The following is a 23,586-nucleotide window of genomic DNA, read 5'->3' as shown; positions in this document are numbered from 1 at the left end:
CTTTATTTAGCCCAAAAAGAGGAAATCTCACTTCCAAAATCACAGCTTTGTAACAAATTGTTTAAAAACCAACAACCTCTTTCCTGTTTCTTTTGTTGAAAAGTCTGTCCCATTCAGAAATTATTTAGTAACCCCTGCTGTAAGCTCTGAATATCTTTCAAAAGATTTAGAAAGAAAACTAAATTACATTCCTGTTTTAGTGTTTTAGCTGTTGGTTTAGTGAGTACTTGGGGTGAGATCTGGTTATCGGCCATTAGGCAAGAGCCACGTTTACATCACTGGGCAGTTGTTTTGTCAGCGGCTGCCACGGAGCCACGGTCTTGAACACACTACTACTACTTCTACTACTAGTACTAATAATAATAATAATAATAATAATAATAATTAATAATACATTTTTAGTTAGTGAAGCCTTTCAAAATACCCAAGGTCACCTTAAAATAGACATAACATTTAAAACGACAAAAAGCGTGGACAAGGACAGGTAGTGGTAAAGGGAGAAGGTTAAGTTGAAACAGATGGTTTTTGATTTAAAACATGAAAGTGACGCTTTTATCTCCAGCAGATTGGACTATTGTAATGGTCTTCTGACAGGAATCCCCCAAAAGAGCATCAAACAGGTCAAATAGTGGAGCCCAGAGTTCACAGCAAGCATGGTGACAGTGCTTTTAGTTGTTATGCTGCAAAGAAGTGTAACAAACTGCAGTAGAGCTGAAGTCAGCATCAAATGGGAACATTTTTAAATCCAAGTTAAAGGCTCTATTTTTCTCTACTGCGTATGATTGAGAGGGAGATATTTATCATATTATTGTTGATTTAATGATTTTTACTGCTGATTTTAAATGTTGTCACTGTTGATTTTAACATTGTTATTGATTTTTAAACTGTTAAATGTTTTCTGTTGCACTTTTTAATCATGTAAAGCACATTGCCTTGCAAAAACCCACGCAAGCGTAAGGAGAACATGCAAACTGTGTCCACCCCAGTGCTTGAGCCCAGGATCTTCTTGCTGCGAGGTGGACGTGTGCGGACCTTTTTATTTAGCACGTTCTCTTGTATCCACAAGTCATATGTTTTGACCAATATCACCCTCTTCTTAAGCCTACCGGATCACAGCATCTGAGATCTTGACTAATACAGGGTCCATTGGCTCTCCATTAAAATTGTATTTGAGCTGTTAGTTTGCTTTTCCTCTCGACTTGGATACTTTGATATGGAAGATGATAGAACTAAAATTGATCATGTATTAATGACACAGGCAGTGTTACAGAATAATTTAAGCTGGGAAGGAAAAAAAAATTTATCAAGCAGAAAAAGCTATATTATGCAGGTACATTTAGAATGCAATGAGGTGTTGCACAGTTTCAAACCAAGTGAAATGGATGTAGCCAATTAGCAAGAATATACCCTCCAGCCCACATGAAAGCCTGGCCTTGATCAGAGCGGAAAAGGAAGAGGAGGGGGAAATATGAGCCTCAGCAATGATAGGGTGATAATTTGGTAACTATCCGAATGTTCCTTTAAAATCTAAACCACAAGTTATAGTATATGCTTCAGTTGTTACATAAGCTCACACGGTGAATTGGCCCTGGGCACGTTTAGGACAGACTGGTTATCTATCAAAGGTGCCCAACATTTTTGTACTTTGTAGCAAGCTTCCTTTGCACAGAGCGAGATCTGTTGTAGCTGTTTGCAGCACATCAAGCTACAGGACTATTCAAGCCCAGCCTGCTAAAGCAGAGCTGCTTAGGACCATGCATGAGTGACAGATTGGCTTTGCAACGGTCTGCAGGGCTTCCCTTACACACACTTTAGATGTACATCTGCAACACTTCTTTTTTTTCCCCCTGTTGACACACGGCTGCTGCAAATTAACTTATTAATTTTTCATCACATGCTGTCATGGTAATTACATTTCCTCCCTTATGCAGCCTATTGTCTACGGAAATGTCATGAAGAAGCCTAAACTGCCTCTGTGATTAGAGAGTATGTCACGGTGAGCTGTTGGTGTGGACCCAAATGCAGGGAAAGAAGGAGGCAGGATGCAGGAATAGCGTTCTCGGAACCAGTCCATGTTTAATTCAAAAAATCCAAATCCAAAATCAAAACTCAAATCCAAATCCAGGGGAGTTTGGAACAGGGAGCAAGACCAGAACCGAGGACGCAGATAACGACCCTGACATCACACAGACACACAAACAATGATCCAGCAGTCATACTGTGTTCCAAACACTCAGCAAATAGTGGAGGAGGCCCTGATTGGGAATGGGCCACACCTGGGTGCAACATGAGGGAGCTACTCAATCACCCACCAAGCACACAGACATCACTGGGAGGTGGAGCCACAAACAGGAACACCTGAACACAGACAAGACTCAGAATAAACAAAGAAACAGAATAACTAAACAAAACAGAACATGACATTAACCCCCCCTTTAAGGAGCGGGTTCCAAACGCTCAAAACAAAAATCTATCCACCCAAACACCGAACCAGGGTGGGTGGACGGGGGCCCGGAGGAGGGACGAAACCAAGTTAGGCGGCCTCCCATGAGGCGGAGCCGGCGAAGCAGGGGACCAGGAGTCAGGCGGCCCTCCATGAGGCGGAGCCGGCGAAGCAGGGGACCAGGAGTCAGGCGGCCTCCCATGAGGCGGAGCCGGCGAAGCAGGGGACCAGGAGTCCGGCGGCCTCCCATGAGGCGGAGCCGGCGAAGCAGGGACCAGGAGTCCGGCGGCTCCCATGAGGCGGAGCCGGCGAAGCAGGGTACCAGGAGTCCGGCGGCCTCCCATGAGGCGGAGCCGGCGAAGCAGGGTACCAGGAGTCCGGCGGCCCTCCCATGAGGCGGAGCCGGCGAAGCAGGGTACCAGGAGTCCGGCGGCCTCCCATGAGGCGGAGCCGGCGAAGCAGGGTACAGGAGTCCGGCGGCCTCCCATGAGGCGGAGCTGGCGGGACAGCGGAAGACCTCCGGCGAAGAGGGCTCAGACGGGACAGGCGGGAAGACCTCCGGCGAAGAGGGCTCAGACGGGACAGGCGGGAAGACCTCCGGCGAAGAGGGCTCAGACGGGACAGGCGGGAAGACCTCCGGCGAAGAGGGCTCAGACGGGACAGGCGGGAAGACCTCCGGCGAAGAGGGCCAGACGGGACAGGCGGGAAGACCTCCGGCGAAGAGGGCTCAGACGGGGCCGGGAAGCTGGGAGTTGGCGGCCTGGTGGCGGGGAGCCGGCACTGGCGGCAGACGTTGGGCGGCCTGGTGCGGGGAGCCGGCACTGGGCCGGCGACGTGTGGCTGCCTGGTTGCGGGAGCCGGCACTGGCGCGACGTTGGCGGCCTGGTGCGGGGAGCCGGCACTGGCGGCGACGTTGCGGCCTGGTGCGGGGAGCCGGCACTGGCGGCGACGTTGGCGGCCTGGTGCGGGGAGCCGGCACTGCGGCGACGTTGGCGGCCTGGTGCGGGGAGCCGGCACTGGCGGCGACGTTGGGCGGCCTGGTGCGGGGAGCCGGCACTGGCGGCGACGTTGGCGGCCTGGTGCGGGGAGCCGCACTGGCGGCGACGTTGGCGGCCTGGTGCGGGGAGCCGGCACTGGCGGCGACGTTGGCGGCCTGGTGCGGGGAGCCGGCACTGGCGGCTGGGCAGGCGGCGGCCTGGTGCGGGAGCCGGCACTGGCGGCTGGGCAGGCGGCGGCCTGGTGCGGGGAGCCGGCACTGCGGGTCTGGGCAGGCGGCGGCCTGGTGCGGGGAGCCGGCACTGGCGGCTGGGCAGGCGGCGGCCTGGTGCGGGGAGCGGACTTGGCGGCTGGGCAGGCGGCGGCCTGGTGCGGGGAGCCGGCACTGGCGGCTGGGCAGGCGGCGGCCTGGTGCGGGGAGCCGGCACTGGCGGCTGGGCAGGCGGCGGCCTGGTGCGGGGAGCCGGGACTGCGGCTGGGCAGGCGGCGGCCTGGTGCGGGGAGCCGGGACTGGCGGCTGGGCAGGCGGCGGCCTGGTGCGGGGAGCCGGGACTGGCGGCTGGGCAGGCGGCGGCCTGGTGCGGGGAGCCGGGACTGGCGGCTGGGCAGGCGGCGGCCTGGTGCGGGGAGCCGGGACTGGCGGCTGGGCAGGCGGCGGCCTGGTGCGGGGAGCCGGGACTGGCGGCGGGCAGGCGGCGGCCGGGTGCGGGGAGCCGGGACTGGCGGCAGGGCAGGCGGCGGCCGGGTGCGGGGAGCCGGGACTGGCGGCAGGGCAGGCGGCGGCGGGTGCGGGGAGCCGGGACTGGCGGCAGGGCAGGCGGCGGCCGGGTGCGGGGAGCCGGGGACTGCGGCAGGGCAGGCGGCGGCCGGGTGCGGGGAGCCGGGACTGGCGGCAGGGCAGGCGGCGGCCGGGTGCGGGGAGCCGGGACTGGAACGCTAGCCTGGGAAGCTAGGAGACACAGGAACGCTAGCCTGGGAGCTAGGAGACACAGGAACGCTAGCCTGGGAGCTAGGAGACACAGGACACGCTAGCCTGGAGCTAGGAGACACAGGACGCTAGCCTGGGAGCTAGGAGACACAGGAACGCTAGCCTGGGAGCTAGGAGACACAGGAACGCTAGCCTGGGAGCTAGGAGGACACAGGAACGCTAGCCTGGGAGCTAGGAGACACAGGAACGCTAGCCTGGGAGCTAGGAGACACAGGAACGCTAGCCTGGGAGCTAGGAGACACAGGAACGCTAGCCTGGGAGCTAGGAGAAACAGGAACGCTAGCCTGGGAGCTAGGAGAAACAGGAACCTAGCCTGGGAGCTAGGAGACACAGGAACGCTAGCCTGGGAGCTAGGAGATACAGGAACGCTAGCCTGGGAGCTAGGAGAAACAGGAACGCTAGCCTGGGAGCTAGGAGAAACAGGAACGCTAACCTGGGAGCTAGGAGAAACAGGAACGCTAACCTGGGAACTTGGAGACTGGCGGGGTTGACCCTTCCTTCTAGACCGACCTTTACCTCGTTGTAGGCTCCGGGGTCCTCCCAAGCCAGTCGAGTTCCCCAGTAGGGATCCCTAACAGGCTCGTCCTCCCATCCATACAACAGATCTTCCCTTGCCTCCAGCAGGTAGCTCTGCCAGTAGGCAGTCCTTTCGGCCATGTCCATCTCAGCCAAATCTGTCTCTGCTGGGTCCACTTGTGGCTGGATCATTCTGTCATGATTGGGTGTTGGTGTGGACCCAAATGCAGGGAAAGAAGGAGGCAGGATGCAGGAAATAGCGTTCTCGGAACCAGTCCATGTTTAATTCAAAAAATCCAAATCCAAAATCAAAACTCAAATCCAAATCAGGGGAGTTGGAACAGGGAGCAAGACCAGACACGAGGAAGCAAGATAACGACCCTGACATCACACAGACACACAAACAATGATCCAGCAGTCATACTGTGTCCAAACACTCAGCTAAATAGTGGAGGAGGCCTGATTGGGAATGGGCCACACCTGGGTGCAAACATGAGGGAGCTACTCAATCACCCACCAAGCACACAGACATCACTGGGAGGTGGAGCCACAAACAGGAACACCTGAAACACAGACAAGACTCAGAATAAACAAAGAAACAGAATAACTAAACAAAACAGAACATGACAGAGTAATCTGATTGACAGCAGAATAACAGCCGTCAAGTGAAACTCTCAAAATTAAAAGATGAGCTCCCTATTTTAGGAAAAGCATAATTAACTGACGCTATTGTTCTCCAGTGTTTTTCCTTTCTTGAGTATCCAGACAAGGTGCAACTTTAAATATATTTGTTTATCTAGGTAGGAATTTTCATCAGCATGTCGCTTAAAATTTGATTTATTTATTCAAATATTTTTGATAAAAGCTTACAGATTACAGGTCTGTCCACCGCAGGGCTACTAACACACCAAGATAGATAAATAAGCTCACATCTGATCACTTCTTTGAAGCCAATTGAAGCATTCTTAGCCTGTGGGAGAAGATATAAATATACAGAGAAAACCCTGGCGTGTTCAGAAAGCCTACATATAGAAAGCAGAGGTTAAACTGTGAGGAACACAAACCGTAGCCCACACATTATATAATATACAATTCAGTAACTTTACTGCTTTTACTCTTTACATAAATTCTGGATGTACGTTTAGAGCACAAAATAGAACCCTTTTAATTTCTTTTATTTAAGGGACAGCAGATGGCTTCTCAGTCGAGCAGTCGGTAGTGTTGGTGTTGGTAGATTCATGGATTAAAGTTAACATTCAGCAGACCAAATTACTTTTCACTGCAACTGAATTGTTCATTTAAAATATTGTACACACTTACAATGCAAAGCTCAATAATCCATGTTTAACCCCTATTGTGTGTCTGATTTGGCACCCTAGTGTAACATTACTGGGAGATTCCCAGTCCGAATCAACACCGAATCAGAATCTGATAGTTGATATGGTCAACTTTACTGCCTTTATTTGTAAGATAGACAGAAAAAGAAAAGTGATTAAGACAGCAGCATTAAAGACATATCAGCAGAACCTATTCATAAAATGTGAAACCAATGCAATAATGATGGACTTAGGCGTACTAATAATTGTACGCTAATAGCTTTTTTTATATATATATATATATATTATATATATAAACCTGAAGTACATGGTACCATGATTTACATACTCGAGTACAGTAGGTGGCGATATGCACCTATTCCAGTTGGTTACAACACACCATTAACCAAGAACAAACAAACACGTTTGCTGGTTAGAAAGTACATTATAAACAAGTCATTATTCTCCATCAATGAGCTTAAAGAGTAACCCCTGCTTTCTGCTGACCTGCCACTAGGAGGGAAATTCAAAAATTGCTTTGATTATGGGTATTACTGTTGTAGCAGTAAGACAGCCGGTCAGTGCTGTGCGCAGAGACAGACGGTAATACACACAATGATGTCTGTACACATATGTAGCGAGTTCACAGCTGAGATGTGTCAGTACAACCACAGGTACACACAATTATGACGTGAAACTCACACACAGCCTTACAGCCCTACTTTCCCACCACATCACTCACATAGCGATAAGACGTAGACACGTCTGCGCACACGCAGAGACAGACGGGAATACACACATGATGTGTCTGTAAATACACACATAGCTTGATGAACCCTATGATTAGCGCAGAATATTCTCTTTATCGAAGCACAGAGTCAAAAACATCACCGCTACAGCCGGCTGCTTCACATAGAGCATTAGACTTCCTCATTAAAACTGTTAATCAATGCTCACTGAGGGCTGTAATTGGAGGAAACCCTCCTCCCTCCTCTCAGCTTTTATAAGGTGGTGGGGCCAACAGTGAAACAGGGCGATCTAAAGAATTCATCTCAGCCAATAACAATATTCACTTGCAATAGCCGGCGTTCAACCCTTAGAGGCCTGACATTTAACAGCTAAATACGCAAAATTCAAAAAAAATTACTAAAATGTGAAGAGTAGGACTAGGATTAATAAACATCACTACTATATTAATACCCAAATACATACTGTATGTATTCAGAAGAAAAAAGTGGGTTTGGGGTTTAGTTACTGTTTAAGTGTTGATCATTTCCTGTTAGTGCAAAAAATGATGTTTCAAAGCCACCTGCCTGCAGCCTGTCTTAAGAGTAGGTTTTACTAGATTGATGGTAGATGTGTTGACATTGGGCTTGCCAAACACTGCAGTAATGGTGTGTGTTGTTAGTGTTACAATGAAAAGTTGTGTTGCTGATGAAACTGTTAGGAAAGATGCTGTCTGTGTCCTGTACATGTAATAAAAATATATCAACTTGAATAAGGCTCTGCCCAGAGGGAAGATGTAGCAATATCGGTCTCATGATTGCTGCCTTTCACCACCAGCTTATCAGTGTTCTGTTTAGTTGTGACGTGGCCTTTAATTTGTGAAACTACTGTTCAAGTCCTATAGTGATATGTACTGATCAGAGGCCTGTAGTTATCAAAGCTTGTCATCTGTGTGAGCGCCATAAGGGCACCATGTTGTTACATACCAGTACAGATTGCTGTAATGACTTGTATTGTATTGACCCTACCGTGATGACAGGCCTCACCAAAGGGGAAAATGGATCGGTCCCCAACTGTCAATCAGTGGGAAAACATTTCATTTCATCCTCTTTCCACTTTCGCTTCCTCCTCTTTATACTGCACACATTTTTTAGACAGTCCCCGTATCACGCTTTTCACATTTTCTACACTCTCCTGTCATCGTGGTTCTTTCTTCCAGCGCCTGAAATCACACGCCCTACACCAACTCGTTCACACACTCAATTCTTAGCCTTTAGTTCAGTTGAATGACTTTATTGTCACTATTGTCTATCACCAACACAACTGACAAAATGACAGCTCTCACACACCAGGACTTCTTTTATCCGCCTTCAATGAGTGGTAATTTAATTTGAAAAATAAGTGATTAATGGCTAACTTAAGTGACAGCAACTTTAATTGTATTTTCCATGTTTTACTAATCCAATACAGTCAGAGCATTTATAGTTATTATTAAAAATGATAGTATTAATAAAGAAGGACATTTCTTTCGTTGATCTTTGTTGATCTCTACTGTTTTAGCCATCATTCATACAAATAACATGTTAAATATGGAAAACAGATTAGGAAGGGACAATTGATTAGTATATCAGCATCAATGCATATGTCAGGGCAACTCAAATAATCTTAAAGGTCCACATAGATGTTTTTTAACAAGCCAAAGGTCCATTTGTTATATTGGCTCAAGCCCCAAGTCAACACAAAATATCCTTCTTATTCAAAACAAAACATACTAACAAACTGAATGAAAAATTTAACCAAATTGAGTTCAACAAAAAAATCCACCCTTGAATCTTTTGGCAAACAAATATATCAAGATTCCAAGCTGTCATAATGATTAACTGTTTTAATAAACTACACTGAGAGCATCTTGTGTCTGTTGCCAATACTTTGAATTTTGGCACGCTTTTTCCCTTGCCAAGAGCTTAATCACACAAAACATGCCATATGGTTTCGGACGGCCCTCGGCAGGACATTAAGGACGTTGCCTAAAAGTCTGCATTTGGTCTGAAACCAAAGCCAGAGGTATGAACCACTGGGCTATCCCAAATGAAAACCTAAGGTGCTGTTTGCCCTGCATTGAAATTGTTCACATGGTTTGTGATGTGTGCACTTGAACGCATCGCAGAGTCACTGCAAAAAACTACGAAGCAGAGACGAGAGACCGTAGAATGTGTGTGTTCAGTTTAGCGTTTTACGAGAACTGGTTAATAAAAGGAATCGATTATTGTGAAGGAGCCAGACGCAAATATGCTAAACGAGGGCCGATAACGTAAAAAGTAAAGATTCTGTGTTCATTCAATACTTAAAGGCCCTATGCTCTGAATCTAGATAATTATATCCTAGATTAATCTCCGTTAGCGGGCTTTAACTAACCAAACATTCCCTGTTAGAGACTGTCTTACGACGGTCAATCACGACGCGTTTTTTTAAATCTAAGCCAAGTGATTTCAGCCTGCTACGTGTGCGTTCACATGAAAAGGGGTCGAGATTGCAACGTCTGACCAATCAATGGAGAACCTGGCAGAGCAACATTTTTACAATGAATGGAGAAACAGCTTATGATCTTAAACAAATATAATGAATTTAAATCCATGATGACAGCAAAGAGCAACAGTGTAGCGCACCAGGAGCAGCTTTTATACTCACTCAGATCTGATCCGCTTCATTACTGGGTCCCGACCATGGTTAGGTGTTGCTTAATTTTAAAATGATGAATAATTCAAATCCATAATTCAGACCAAATACAACACTGTTGTTACAGAAAAGGCAGGAATGAAAGAACCCAGGCAGGAAGCTGCTGACACTGTAAATGCGTAAAAGCGTGATAATATTTATCATATTAATGATATTAATCCATTGGATAGGACATCCCCTCCAATGGATTAATATCATTAATAATGTGATGCCTTTACGCATTCACAGAGTCAGCTGATGAAGCCTGTGTCTCGATTAGTATGTGCGAACGAGTGAGTCATATATTATCTAATTCTTATATGACTTCACTTGTCCACGCATACAGATTGAGACACAGGCTTCATCGGCTGACTGTAGATCAGTCTATCAGATGTAAATCTAAATTTTTCCTGAAATATGTCATAGGTAAATGAAAGGATTACATCGATGTCTAAATAGGCTAGTCGTTCAACGTTAGTTACCATGATGATTTAGCTCTGTAAGACGTTAGCAAGTTTCATAGTCCAGCACACACTGATTAAATCCTGGAAGTTAGTGTGGAAAGACATACCCCCAAAATGCAGTAATGCAGTTATTAATAGACATAATACTGTAAGGGAAAAAAAAAAAAAAAAAAAATACTCGGATGTAAGAATAGTGTGGTGAGATTTGGTAATCAGACTTTGTTTGTTTAGTGCTTTAGTTACCAACAATATACTACAATACAAGTGCTCATCCACCATCGGAAGCAATTTAGGGGTTCAGTGTCTTGCACATATACACACATGGGCAGGTACAGCCTTGGGATTGAAGCTCCAACCTTTTGATTAGAAGATAATCTCCTCTACCACCTGAGCCACGTTTTGCTCACATTTCATGTATTTCTGACATTCAATCTCTTTTGTTTACATTAAACAGTTTTAATTTTATTGATTTAGACAGATTTTAATTGTCATTGTGTTTAACCAATGGCTGAGTGGTTAGCACATTCATCTCACAGCAAGAAGGTCCTGGTTTCAAGGACTGGGGTGAACACTTTCTGTGTGGAGTTTACATGTTCTCCCTTGCTGCGTTGGTTTCCTCCGGGTACTCCACCTTCCTCCCACAATCCAAAACATGACTATTGGATTGATTGGAGTCTCTAAATTGCTCCAAGGAGTAAATTTGATGGGTTATGTGTCTGTTAGTGTGTTGCCCTGCGTTGGACTGGTGCCCTATCCAGGGTGTACCCTTGCCTAATGCCCAGTGGGAGCTTGAGATTGTTTTTGTTTGTTTGTTTGATTGATTGATTATCTTGGAGTAAGCCTAAGAAAATCTCTTTACTGTTGAGGCCATGAAGCAACAAGGGACGGATGACTGATTGTGGCTAGGAAAAAATGAAATTGCCAAAGGTAAAATCAAACAGGTAATTCCATTCAGGGTGTCTGGCCTTACCTTCAGAGATGAGATAAGGAGCTCATCATCCAATGGAGTTTCTCGCATCTCTTTTGCGTTAGCTGTGTCCTGGGATAACCTGCTCTAGAGGTCTCCCAAGTATTTCCTGAGAGACTACGTGCTAGACATGTCGTGTTACAAACTGCTAAGTGGCTTGTGAAACGTTGCTAGTCAACCCACTTTTTTGAAATATAACATGCAATGTTTAGTTTTTCATTGTGTGAAGTAAAAGAATGACATTCATCCTTCTGGTCCCCTTCAATAAGCAAGAGCCCCCATGCGTACCGGTACACCTCAGGCTTCAGCAAGGGACAAAGCAAGGTTGCATCATGGGATTGGTTGGGTGGGCTGTTATCATTATTACGGATAAGGGCAGATGGTTCCCTTATTTTTCTTTTCAAGGGTGCATAAGCGGAATCAGCCTCTGCAAAAACAAACACCTTGACTCATTAATAAATAAAAGTATTTGATGATTTTGAATTGATAAACTCCATCGCAGCTCGGCAATATTGTGGATTCAGAGCTTTGACAACAAATGTTAGGAAAGCGACATTAAACGCTTGTTGAGAATTTTTATTTATGCTTCTTCCAAGCACTGCTGCATGCTGTGACGCATGGGTAAAGTTCTCCCAAACGCTCACAAGTAATCTGCTATTAAATGCCAAGTGTGCAATCACTCTGTGGGTTTAGAACTCTGTGGAAATCATGTCAAAGCTCAAATAGGAAAAAGGTTGTTCTGCATTTTATGTCCAGCATTGAAACATACTTATTGCACTGTGTATTTTGACAGCGCTCGGAGAACAAGTGTGTACTTAGTTAAGATAATTCAATAGATAAGAAGCCAAGGTGTGGTTAACAATTGATCAACAAGTTGGAAATAAGTTGTTTACTATCTACTTTTTGGAAATTGTTTTAATTATTGTGTTAATCAGTTTCCTGCAAATGCCTCACACACTCATATCTGTATTTTTTGTAAGAGCAGAATGTATTAGGGTTGTTGAATTTTAAAATATCATTGCCTTTGTCAAAAATGTGTAAAAGTGTTCATTTCTTTGGTAACCCAAACTATTAATAACTATTTGATGCCTCTTTTTCTTCTAGCTAAGTTAGCTGACACAGATTACATGATTCTTTATCTTTTCTGCAGTTCCTCCAGTTATCCTGAGACTGGCTGAACCAGAGCAACGTTTGGATACCTGCATTGAGTTTACTGTTCGGGGATACCCCCATCCCAAGCTACGCTGGTTCTACAAACAGAGGGAGATTCTCCAGAATGAGTACATCCGAACTGACATGGATTTTTACCAGGACTACCTAGAAGGCTGCCTCACCTTCCAAAACCCAACACACATCAACAATGGCAACTACACTTTGGAGGCCAGCAATCCTCTGGGAACAGTCACCAAGACAGTTTATGGACACTTCTTGATGGCCCCGGATGACAATGGTGAGTTTGATATGTCGCCTTGAATAGTTGGTATTGTGATCCAATGTCTTGGTCTTTTCAGCGAGTGCTGATATCACATCAGTAGTATATGGTGTTGGGTTTGAAGGCATTTGTACAAGACATACTGGCCCATTTGACATCTTTCATACACTTGGTTTGAATAAATATGAAGTCATGGGAGAAAAAAAATGGCTACCTCGTAATTGGAACAAGTCTTTGACCAGCTGAATTTCTTGTATAAATTACTGTCTATATAAGCACCGAACATTATTCAAGGGTGGAGAACAACTGGGAACTCTTAGCTTTTATTAAAATCTCCTGACACAAGTTGTGGGATGTGTAGTGGATCCCTGTTGGTTGGAGAGCTTCGAGGGTTCATACACAGTTCAGTCAGGTAGATTTGTTCCCTGGCAGTTCACACTGAGTTCACAAGGTGCGAGAATGAACCCACAAAGACTGGCAAATTTCTCTCCATGGTCAATATTCCAAGGTTAATATTGTGGGTCAATTTATTAACTTGGCGTGACAGTTTCCATCTTTTCTCTTGCAGACATAATGGAAATAGGTGAGTGTTACTGCAATTCAAGTGCTATGTCTGCTGTCTCAGCATTGTTTCATAGTGTTTGTTTGTTTGTTTGTTTGTTTGTTTAGAATCAATGTGTACACACAAACGTACATGCACACACACACACACCAAATTGCTGATGGGTGAAGTCTATTTTCCTGATAATAACCATGGAGAAATTTGTTTGCTTTGTGTCATCGTCTACAAAAAGCTATTCATGTTGCTGCTTTTTGTGGTGGTGTTATTGATCAGGTCGAGAGCTTTTCACATTTCATAAACCCTGCCACGCTCAAGGCCACCACAGGCTTGTTTTAATCTCGTCACTCTATTGTAGAATCTTGTTGGTAGCTTGAAGGCATAACTCAGGTTATTATACAAGCTCAGGCTGAGTCGTAAGTACAAATAATGTGTTGGTTCTTTACACCACAATAACATACTTACACACTCAAGAAGGTCACTGTTTGACAGTTTGACAGCAATCAGAGCTAGCTATAGGCCAGTAGGCATGTTATCCCTATATTTTGTATTTTTTTATAGTATTCATAGTCCCCTATTATCCCTTGTGCAACTTATGGTAGCTATGGCTACCTTAACACTGTTAACACTGTCTGACAATGTGTCTTGATGCCACTCAACACTTTTTGAAGTAATGAATACATACAATAATACTATGGGAACATTACCCTCAATACCGCACATAGCACTGTTGTATATTATTGCACTTTGCCTTCTACTTTAATCGTAGCAGACAAATGTAAAAAACAAAATTGGAAGATCTATCGTGTAAGCAAAGTTGGAATTACTCTGCTAGTTGTTCAAACTTAAGATTAGTCAAAGAGACAGCGTTGGAGCATTTGTTTCTTTTGAATCAATCAGTTATTTATTAACAGATATTTAACAGTTAGGAATTAATTCAACAGGAATAAGAATTATATAGGGAAAAACAGGACACTCACCAGGCACAGCTTTGGGCTCAAGTCAACCCCCCTGAGTCAGAGCCAGTCACCTTCAGGCTGGATCTTAGGCTACGTTCACACACTGCAGGTCTTCATTCTACATTTGGATATTTTTTTAAAAATCAGATTTTTTGTGTGCTTGTTCATATTTAAACATTAAATGTGTCTTCCATCAGTTTAGAGTATGAATGGATTGCGACCCTGAAGTGACCCGCATGCGCGCAAAGAGCCCATGGCATTCTGTGTGTACGCAGCCACGCACTGTTTACGGAAATAAAAATGCAGACATCTTGTCTCAGCCTGTGTGTGGCACCGATAATATGTGAAATGTAATAAATATTTATTAATTTTAAGAACTCAGCCTCCTTCCACTGTCTTGTTTTCTACTTACATCCTCCGCCAAGGTTTCCCTCTTCCCCTGCCTGGGATGCAGAATTATGACGTCATCGCATTTTGATGATGTAAAAGTTGGATAGAATGCAACCTGGCCGTTCAGACAGTCACATTGCAAAATCTCAGATACATATCGGATTTATATCTACATATGAAAGTGACCTGTGTCGGATTTGAAAAAATTGAAATTGTATTGTTCACATTGACATGAAAAAATCAGATATGGGCCAAAAAAATGAAAAGTGACCTGCTGTGTCAACATAGCCTTAGTTCTCCTCAGCATTTTATCAGCAGTTGTTATCTTGTCTCTCCTCTACTTTGGCAAAGGACATAGCCTCTTTTTTCAAATGGCCCTTGTTTCTATACACACCTACACAAATCACCTGACCTACTCTGTTGGGATACAAACCATATATAACATTAAAATCAATAAGTATGCTGCAAGGGCGTACTGGCGTATGGGGACACAGGGGATTTCCCTGGTGGGCCGTTGGGTCGAACCATGAGAAAGAGAAAAATAAGGGGGGAATAAACATACCTGTCAAGTATCGTATTTTGGCCAGGAAACTCCCTTATTTTACCCCTCTGTCCGCCATCGTCCCATATTAGTATATTCCTGTAAACAATTCGTATTTTAATGTAATAATAATTGAAATATGCCTTACTAAACTGAACGCTATCACGAGCATCGCGAGAACTGCCATCTGAAATGGCCTGTGTGGCAGTTCTCGCAAGATTAGTGCCGACAGCGGCAACACACCAAAGAACTTGTGTAAATTCGTTGTAAAATGTGACAGAGAGTTTATCTTCATAAAGAGCAGCAGGAAGTGACACAGTTACACGTTCTGTAAGATTAATAACTGACATTTTAGCGTCTCCCACGGGGGAAGGAACCACGTAAGTCACCATGAAAAATCAGCCAATCACAAGCACCACAAATATAAACTCCTTTCAAAAAAGTGTTAAAGGATGTAAAGTCTGCAACAAATGTGTCTAATAAGTAATTAGTGAATACCAGAGAACCACATGAGTGAGCATGAGCAATCAAAAAAAAATATGTGATAAAATAAAATGTTAATTTCTAACTTAAAGACAAGCAACGTGAAATGAACAGTAAATATGCAACGTGTTGACTTGTATATGAACTGTAAGTATATTAAATAACCAAATGTGCTTCATATACCATTTATGTTTTCATTTAGGCTGCATTATATTTTAGGAATTAGATTCAAGATGTATCAAGTTTTCTATTTTGGCAATAAAGAAAACTACAATATTGCATATATCGATATGTATCGTATTTTGTATAAAAACACTTTTAAGAGTCGCTGCTTTTACTTCCCGGAACAGAATGTAAAGCTCAGTTAGATGGATTAATGAGTGCGTCCGAACCCAGACTTTCCCCATAACTAGCCACACTACAGAACTTACTCACACGTGAGGAGAAAAAGCTTAAAGTGGCACATGTTGTGCAGCTGTTTGTTGACTCATTCAGTGCCAGCCATTTTCAGATTTTCTACCCCCCTCAGTGCCAGCCGTTTTTGAGCATTTTGAATATCTGAAATCTGACACCAGATTCTGAAAGATTGAAGCCTCTACTTTCATCAAAAATTTGTTTGAATAGAGCAAGTTTTACACAAATATTCAGTTTCAGAGCAAAAAACTGAGAAAACAGCCTTTTTCTGAAAAAAAACCCTTTCAGTGACTTTAAAGCTATTTTTTTTTTTTTGCTTTAGTGACAACTCTAACATCTGAACATTGTTTCCTTATATAAAACAAAAAAAAAACACTTAGAACGGGCTTTTGATGGCAATGTTATTATTACTTTGCTATCTGGGTCAGAGTTTAATGGATTTCTTACTGTATTTTGGCGTTCCTCCAAGTTTCTCTCCCGTCAGTCTGCACACACCCAACTTCCTCTTCCTCCCGGACATGCAGAGTGTCACTGCTTTCACCGTTTTTTTTTTTTTTTTTTTTTTATCGTTTTATCTCACCATTGCCACACTATTCATGAGTTCCACAAATGCTCTGGTCGAGTGTGCGCTGCTGGGAACGTCAACTGTCGTACGTAGTGCCATTTTTTGTCTCGTAAACACCTTTCCTCCTCTCCCTCTAAGCTCTGCTGAGCATGGATGATCTCTCATCCAAAGGTGCTCTGCTACCTCCAATGTGTCACCTATTATTTTGCTATCTGGCTCACAGGCTGGGGGTATTGTGTACCCCCCCTCCTCCCGACAGGCAGCGATGACCTGTTTGGTCCTGTTAGTTGATGGTTTTATCTCACTATCGCAACATTATCAATAATCTACATGACCATACATGTTCTGTGTTAGTATGTGGAGCTGTGAGCTGCTGGATACGTCACAATATCACTCTGTAGTGCCATAATCTCACCCGTTCCTGCTTCTTCCTCCTTAGCTAATGGTAGCATCAGATTCTAATCCCATAATTGTATTTAGTCAGTGATTGACAAGTGGGTATATTAGAGTAGATTAGTTAGAATATTGCACAGTGAAAAAAATAGGGATAATAATAATAATAATAATAATAATAATAATAATAATAATAATAATAATAATAATTATTATTATTATTGTTATTGTTATTGTTATTGTTGTTGTTGTTGTTGTTGTTATTATTAACATAAACTATTCATAACATGGTTTCACAATGTGTAAGTTTTTATTGAAGTGTAAAAATAAAGTGTTGATGTAGAAGTATTCATGAATCAGTGAATTCTCTTTTAAATACAGAATTCTCTTACCTGGTCTGATCTGGTCAGACTGCCATAAGCAGGGCAGATACAAAACATAACGTACACCAAGGTCTCTGCACAAAGACTTCTACATGTTTTGACTAACGCTATCATCAATACACATAAGCAGAGTATAACACACGGCAGCAGATTCGCAGAGAAACACGCACCGGTTTGTCCTTTGCAGCCTATGACAATGAAACACTTTCTGCATCTGACTAAACAACCATAAAGCTTCACTCACACTCCGCTCATTCATCTGAAACAGCAACAATTATCAGTTGTTTTGAGTATGATTTGGACATTACAATTGATTTTTTTCCCTCTTTGTTAATGTATGTTAGAGCCTTTATTTAATACTGTGTGTGTGTGTGTGTGTGTGTGTGTGTGTGTGTGTGTGTGTGTGCGGTGCGAGTTCGACCAGAAACTTGGTCAACGGGTTCCAAATACCCCAAGTGTGTGTGTCTGTTATTTTGGAGTAATTTGGTCATTTCAAATTGTTTATTTTAATTTTATTTCACTTCTGGACGGCATGGCAAGTGAAACCTATTCAACTTTTGACCTCAGGGTGTGAGGGGGCGCTAGCGCACCATCTATATCTATTTCACTGCACAGCTTCTCACCCGAGAAAGAGTCACGTGTGCGGCCAGAGCCAATCGCTGCGAACACAGCAAAGCAGACACAGACTGTAAACACACGTGATAGAGAAGAAGTTAGTTTAGACCGAAACACGGGAGCGATCTTAAAAGATCATTTGAAACCGTCAGCCACTGGTGAGTCTTTTGCAGACACGTTTCCCATTGTTTAAACCATATAACTGTTGCTCATTAACGCGCTGTTTCACTAGAGTCGGTATTGACCTCAACCTGTTCAATTCTCCATCTGGAAAACTACGGATTCTCTGTGGTGTCGTGCATGGAAGCTAAGCTCTGACCACTCGGTTAGAAGGTACAAAATGATTTTAGTTTTTTTTTAAAAAGGCAGCCGAATTGGTAGATAATACTTTAATTTACTTACTCACTCATGTAGTTTGGAGCTTAACATTTTGTTTTGCACAGTTTTGTTACTTTTCTGATTGGCGCTACAATCACTATGGAGCTTGGTTATCAGCGTCTCAAATATTTCACGGAACACACACACACTGTATTTATTTATTTATTTATTTAAATATACTAAATGAGTAAAATGAAACAAAAAAAATTCACAAAAAAACAACTGAAAGATAAAAAAAAATACACATGACTCCAAAAAACATACATGACAGAAAAATACAACAAAAATATGAAAATGACTCAAAATACACAAAACTAAATATTTATACAAAAAATACACAAAATGGCAACAGAATCACACTAAAATGGCAACAAATAACTATAATTATACAAAAAATGCACAAAAACACAACAGAAAGATACACAAATACACATAATGAAAAACATACATTACAGAAAAATACACCAAACCAAAAAATATAAAAGTGAGTAAAAAAAACAGCAACAAGCACATTTATCATGTTCATGTCCCATAGAATTAAACCAGGGAATTCGCACACGCTGTTTTATTTTGCACCCGCAAATAAACCCCTTTTCTTATTTGGTGATGATGTCGTTTCAAAACATTAGTTTGACCGTACGCTATTTAGACCAGACGGACCTCACCTGGAAGTGATTGACGGCAATGGCTGCTGTGTTGAAAGCTGCACATTTCTCTGCAGCGTGTGTGAGAGAGAAAAAACATATATTACAGAAAAATACACCAAACGACAACAAAAATATGAAAATGACTCAAAATACACTAAACTAAATACTTATACAAAAAATACATTAAAATGACAACAGAAATGCACAAAACTAAATATTTATACAAAAAATACACAAAATAACAGAAATGAACAAAATTACACAAAATGACTCTAGAATCACTACTATGGCAACAAAAAACTATAATTATACAAAAAATGCACAAAAACACAACAGAAAGATACGCAAATACAAATAATGACTCCAAAAAACATACATTACAGAATTATACACCAAACAAACAACATAAAAGTGAGTAAAAAAAAAAACAACAAACACATTTATCATGTTCATGTCCCATAGAATTAAACCAGGGAAATTGCACACACTGTTTTATTTTGCACTTGCAAATAAACCCCTTTATAACACTACAGAGTACAGAGTATGTACACCTCTTTGTACATCCAACCTTCAAACACATACTCATTTGGCCATAATTAACTCTACTTAAGCTCCCACATGAATGCATACTTCTGACGGGCACTGTACTAGTTATAGTAGGAGTGACAAATAAAACATGATTTAGGCTCAAATTGAATGTATGTTTAATTAAATATGTATTTAATGTGAAAATTTGCCATTAGCTTAATTAGTACAAATAACATGATTAACTGCTTGTTAATAACTATACTTAGCTGGGAACATTCCATATACAATAAGGTATATTTTCAAAGTTAATAAATACAAATTGGATGCTTATTTACTCAAAGACAATTCACATATTCCATTTCTGCCAATGTGTTTGCAAGTTCCAAAACTGTCCCAATGACTTTTCTAGTCACTTTATCATTATTAAAAAACAAAGAAAAAAAGAGGAGGCTTTGTAAAATGTCAGTGTAAGATAATTCTTAGAGCATGACTATTATAAGGAGAAACCATGGAGGAATTAACATGCAGCATGCGTCCCTTGCTGCATTCCTCATAGGAGACTTTACATTACACCAATTCATTTTAAAGACTCTTTTATGTTATATAATAATGCTGCTGCTTTTCCAACTCCCATTCACAGAGCAAACATTTTAAGCTCTCAAGCCACTCGCTGGCAGTGTGTGGCTGTGTCAGAAGTGGCAGGCATGTGGTATTATTGGGGATAACAATGGCTTAAGCTCACTTTCAAACGACTGTGCAAATCCCTACATCCAACGTGTGATCTGCTTTCTCACCGTCTGCGGCTTAAACAACGGACCAACGTGACCTCTGACCTTCATCGGAGAGGCCATTCTTTTTTAATCAGCTCAGATTAAAAAAGATCAATCATAGTTCAGGATGGGGATGAATGAACGTGAGACTCCTGCACTGCACTGCCTTTAGTGAACTGTGGGAGTGATGGAGGAGGTTTTCAGAATATGAAACATTAGAGCAGCAGTGTTGTGTATGTGCAGGAGTTCAGTCATGGGGAGGAGAGAGTGACAGTGAGACTGATATAGCGTCAGCGGAGAGAGCAGGGCTGAGGGAGGACAGCAGAGAGAAATAGAACGGAGATGATGATGATGATGACGAGGAGGAGGAGGAGGCGCTCACACACACACTCCAGTGCTACGTACGAGGGTATCCGAGCCAGTGGCAGCCAGTCTACCATGTGGCTATTCATTTGTCTACAATTACTGGGTGATGTCCTGGCTGCAGGCCTGAGATCAGAGCTCCGCCACACCACTTTATCTCATTTCATGGCTGTGTCTCTGGATGGCCCTAACACCCCTGCTGTTGGCTGATGCTTCTGTTTGACTAGTTGCAAAATATGGGGACGAAACATCATTATACAATAAATGCCATCAATCCTTATTGTGCTCAAATATTGGAGATGAAAATATATGAAACAACAAGCACGTCGCTTAAAAAATAAAATAGTCCTAATAGGAGCCAACATGTATTATAGCACTGCAGTTATGTCAAAAATATGTTCACTTCTGGAATAAAGCATGGAAATGTGTACATGGCGTTTTTTGAGTGTGCTGAATCGACCGTGTCTCAGTGGTAGAGTGGGTTGGACAATAACCGAATTGTTGAGGGTTCGAATCCCGCTCTATCCAGTTCATTGTCGTTGTGTCCTTGTCAAGGCACTTTAACCACATTGCCTCGTATGACTGGGTATGAATTGTGCATGAATGTTGCCATTTTGGATTATTTGTCCTTTCTTTCTTTCTTTCTTTCTTTCTTTCTTTCTTTCTTTCTTTCTTTCTAAACATGGAATACATATGTTCTCATCTATCTCATCAATACATTTAATACAAAGTGTAACATATGTAAATCTAAATCTCATCCTGCTTCTCCTTCAGTTTGAGAAGAAGCAGGATGAAGCAAAAGCTTAACCATAACTTTGGTTCTATTTGACACAGAAGCATGATCTCAGTGGCAAATTATTCATAAATATATCTTAAAATAACATACATTGTTCTCAGAGCAAGATCCAAGATGGCCACCATCCGTATTGCAAATTTCAATCTTACCTTAACTTTGGTTCTGTTTGACATAGAAACATGATCTTTGTGGTGTTGTGGACAAGGATTGTCCATTTAAGAGAACCGAAGTTACGGTAAGATTGAAATTGGCCATCTTGAATTTTGGTCTGAGCACAATTTACAGTATTCAAAAACCTATAATTCACCACTGAAACCATGCATCCATGTCAAATAGAACCAAAGTTATGACAAAATATCCAAATTGGCAATATGGATGGTGGCCATCTTGGATTTTTTGATTTTGAGTTGGTTTGCCATTGTGGATCCCATGTACACATTTTCATGCTTTCTATTGCTACATATCGGCCAGGCTTATAGCATTTATACTTTGGTTAGAACACATACAAGTTAACACATCTAACATGCTTAGATTTTCTTTATAGAGAATTAATGTGTCCAGTTTTATTTTTGGCTCGTCAAGGTGTTGTTGTTTTTTTTTGTTGTTGTCCATTATTTTTCTTTTGCTTTCATTTTTCTCACATTTTTTTGCAAGCAGACGCATGTGGTTGTGTCACTTTGTGCTTTCAGTCTTTTTGCCACTTTTTCTCTCAGTGTCAATAATGATGGTACATTTCAGGCTTTGGTAGAATGCCTGTGACAGGTGACAGATTTGAATATGTTCACGACTACACAAGCTGCTGACAAAGAGCTTTTTATCAGCCAGTAATGTGAAAATGGCTTTTTCATCTATATTGTCTCCAGCTTTCATGGTACAACGCTGAGGAAAGAGATTTTCTCTGCTTGTGTCAATCCAATTGGTAAACGAGACCGATTCCAACTCTTATCGAGGCTGAACTTTTATTCAATCATCTTGTTTTCAACAAAAATACACTAAATCAGACAACGTTGAGGGGTCCTTTCAGCCCACAGTATGAATTATCAAAGCTCTAATAAACTGTTTTTGGATTTGCTTAGATGTCTGTCACTGATTTGGCCTTCTTTTGCGAAATGTCACACATATTTAATATAAAATGGCTGCAAAACAGGTTATGCAGAGAAAAAGCAGATATTTTGCATAAAAAGGGATATATTCCATTAAAGTTAAAAAGAAAGTAAAGTCGTTTTTTCTGTAAAGTTTTTGAAAGAAAACTTCATCCTTTAAAAGTTATTACCATCTCTAGCCTCTGATGCATATATGTGTTTTTCTGTGTTTTCTGCAGATCCACCGTCAGATTCGGGCCGACCAGAAGAAGATACGTTTGGGGTGAGATTTCTTTTTAATGATCTTGATGAAACATCTGCTAAAAAAGACGCCTCTGGTCTTTGCACAGAGCCGCGTCTCAACGCAGCGGCTAAAGCACTTTTTATTTGTCAAAGCAGCTTCGTTGGGGTGGTGTGTACTTTACTTTGACATGCAGCGCTAACCCAGAAATAGACTTAGAGCAAACATAGTGTGTTGTGTGTTTAGAAGCTAATGATGATGGTAAAAGCATCCAACAGTGGGTTACTTCTATTTCTGCTTCTATTACACGAGTTAGAAATCCATTACACTGGATAGAAATACAGCTTTCTCAGCTATTCCATTGTATTTAATCAATTATAGTCAAATTAATATCTACATAATAAATACTTTAGTTGGTAGCACTATCTATTGCAGGGGTGTCAAACTCATTTTAGTTCATGGGACAAATATGGAGCAAGTGGGCCGTAATTTTTACTTTATTGTGCCATAGTTTGCATTTATACATAAAATACAAAATATGTAAGAAACTGACAATATCCAAGCAATACATGATATATATGAGTCCTAATAGGATCTTCACTTTAAACTTCCTATATTATGTTACCAATTTCTATTTAATTACGGTAAATATGTCATAACTTTAGGAAACTGGAGGATTTTGTAAGAATTTTGAGTTTTTTCAACTGCTTAGCATTAAAAATAACTGCAATCATGGAAAACTGTGAGCCCCATGCAAATATTGTTGAGTTTCATTTACACAATGATTCATGTTTTCTCTGCCATTTTAAATTTCTCCTGTGAGCCGAAATGGATGCTCCAAATGTTTGATTTTGCCACTGAGCCATGAGATTGACATGTGATGTAGTACATAAAAATGTGAATTGTATGTCTCAGT

General features: G+C 42.1%; 1 protein-coding gene across 4 annotated transcripts in view; it reads left to right on the top strand.

Annotated features, from left to right (window-relative positions):
- ntrk3b (neurotrophic tyrosine kinase, receptor, type 3b) overlaps window positions 1-23,586 on the top strand; it is a 497,810-nt gene that overhangs the window by 328,060 nt on the left and 146,164 nt on the right. For 3 of the 4 annotated variants that reach the window (XM_028441225.1, XM_028441234.1, XM_028441221.1), the window contains exons 8-10: window positions 12,282-12,581; window positions 13,132-13,146; window positions 22,669-22,712. In XM_028441225.1, coding sequence (XP_028297026.1) covers window positions 12,282-12,581; window positions 13,132-13,146; window positions 22,669-22,712 — 359 coding nt within the window. The remainder of the gene's footprint in view (window positions 1-12,281; window positions 12,582-13,131; window positions 13,147-22,668; window positions 22,713-23,586) is intronic. The other variant, XM_028441230.1, reaches the window with a different exon arrangement.

Source organism: Gouania willdenowi, chromosome 3 (assembly GCF_900634775.1).
Source record: "Gouania willdenowi chromosome 3, fGouWil2.1, whole genome shotgun sequence".
Taxonomy (NCBI): domain Eukaryota; kingdom Metazoa; phylum Chordata; class Actinopteri; order Blenniiformes; family Gobiesocidae; genus Gouania; species Gouania willdenowi.
This window is presented reverse-complemented; position numbering and strand designations above follow the sequence as displayed.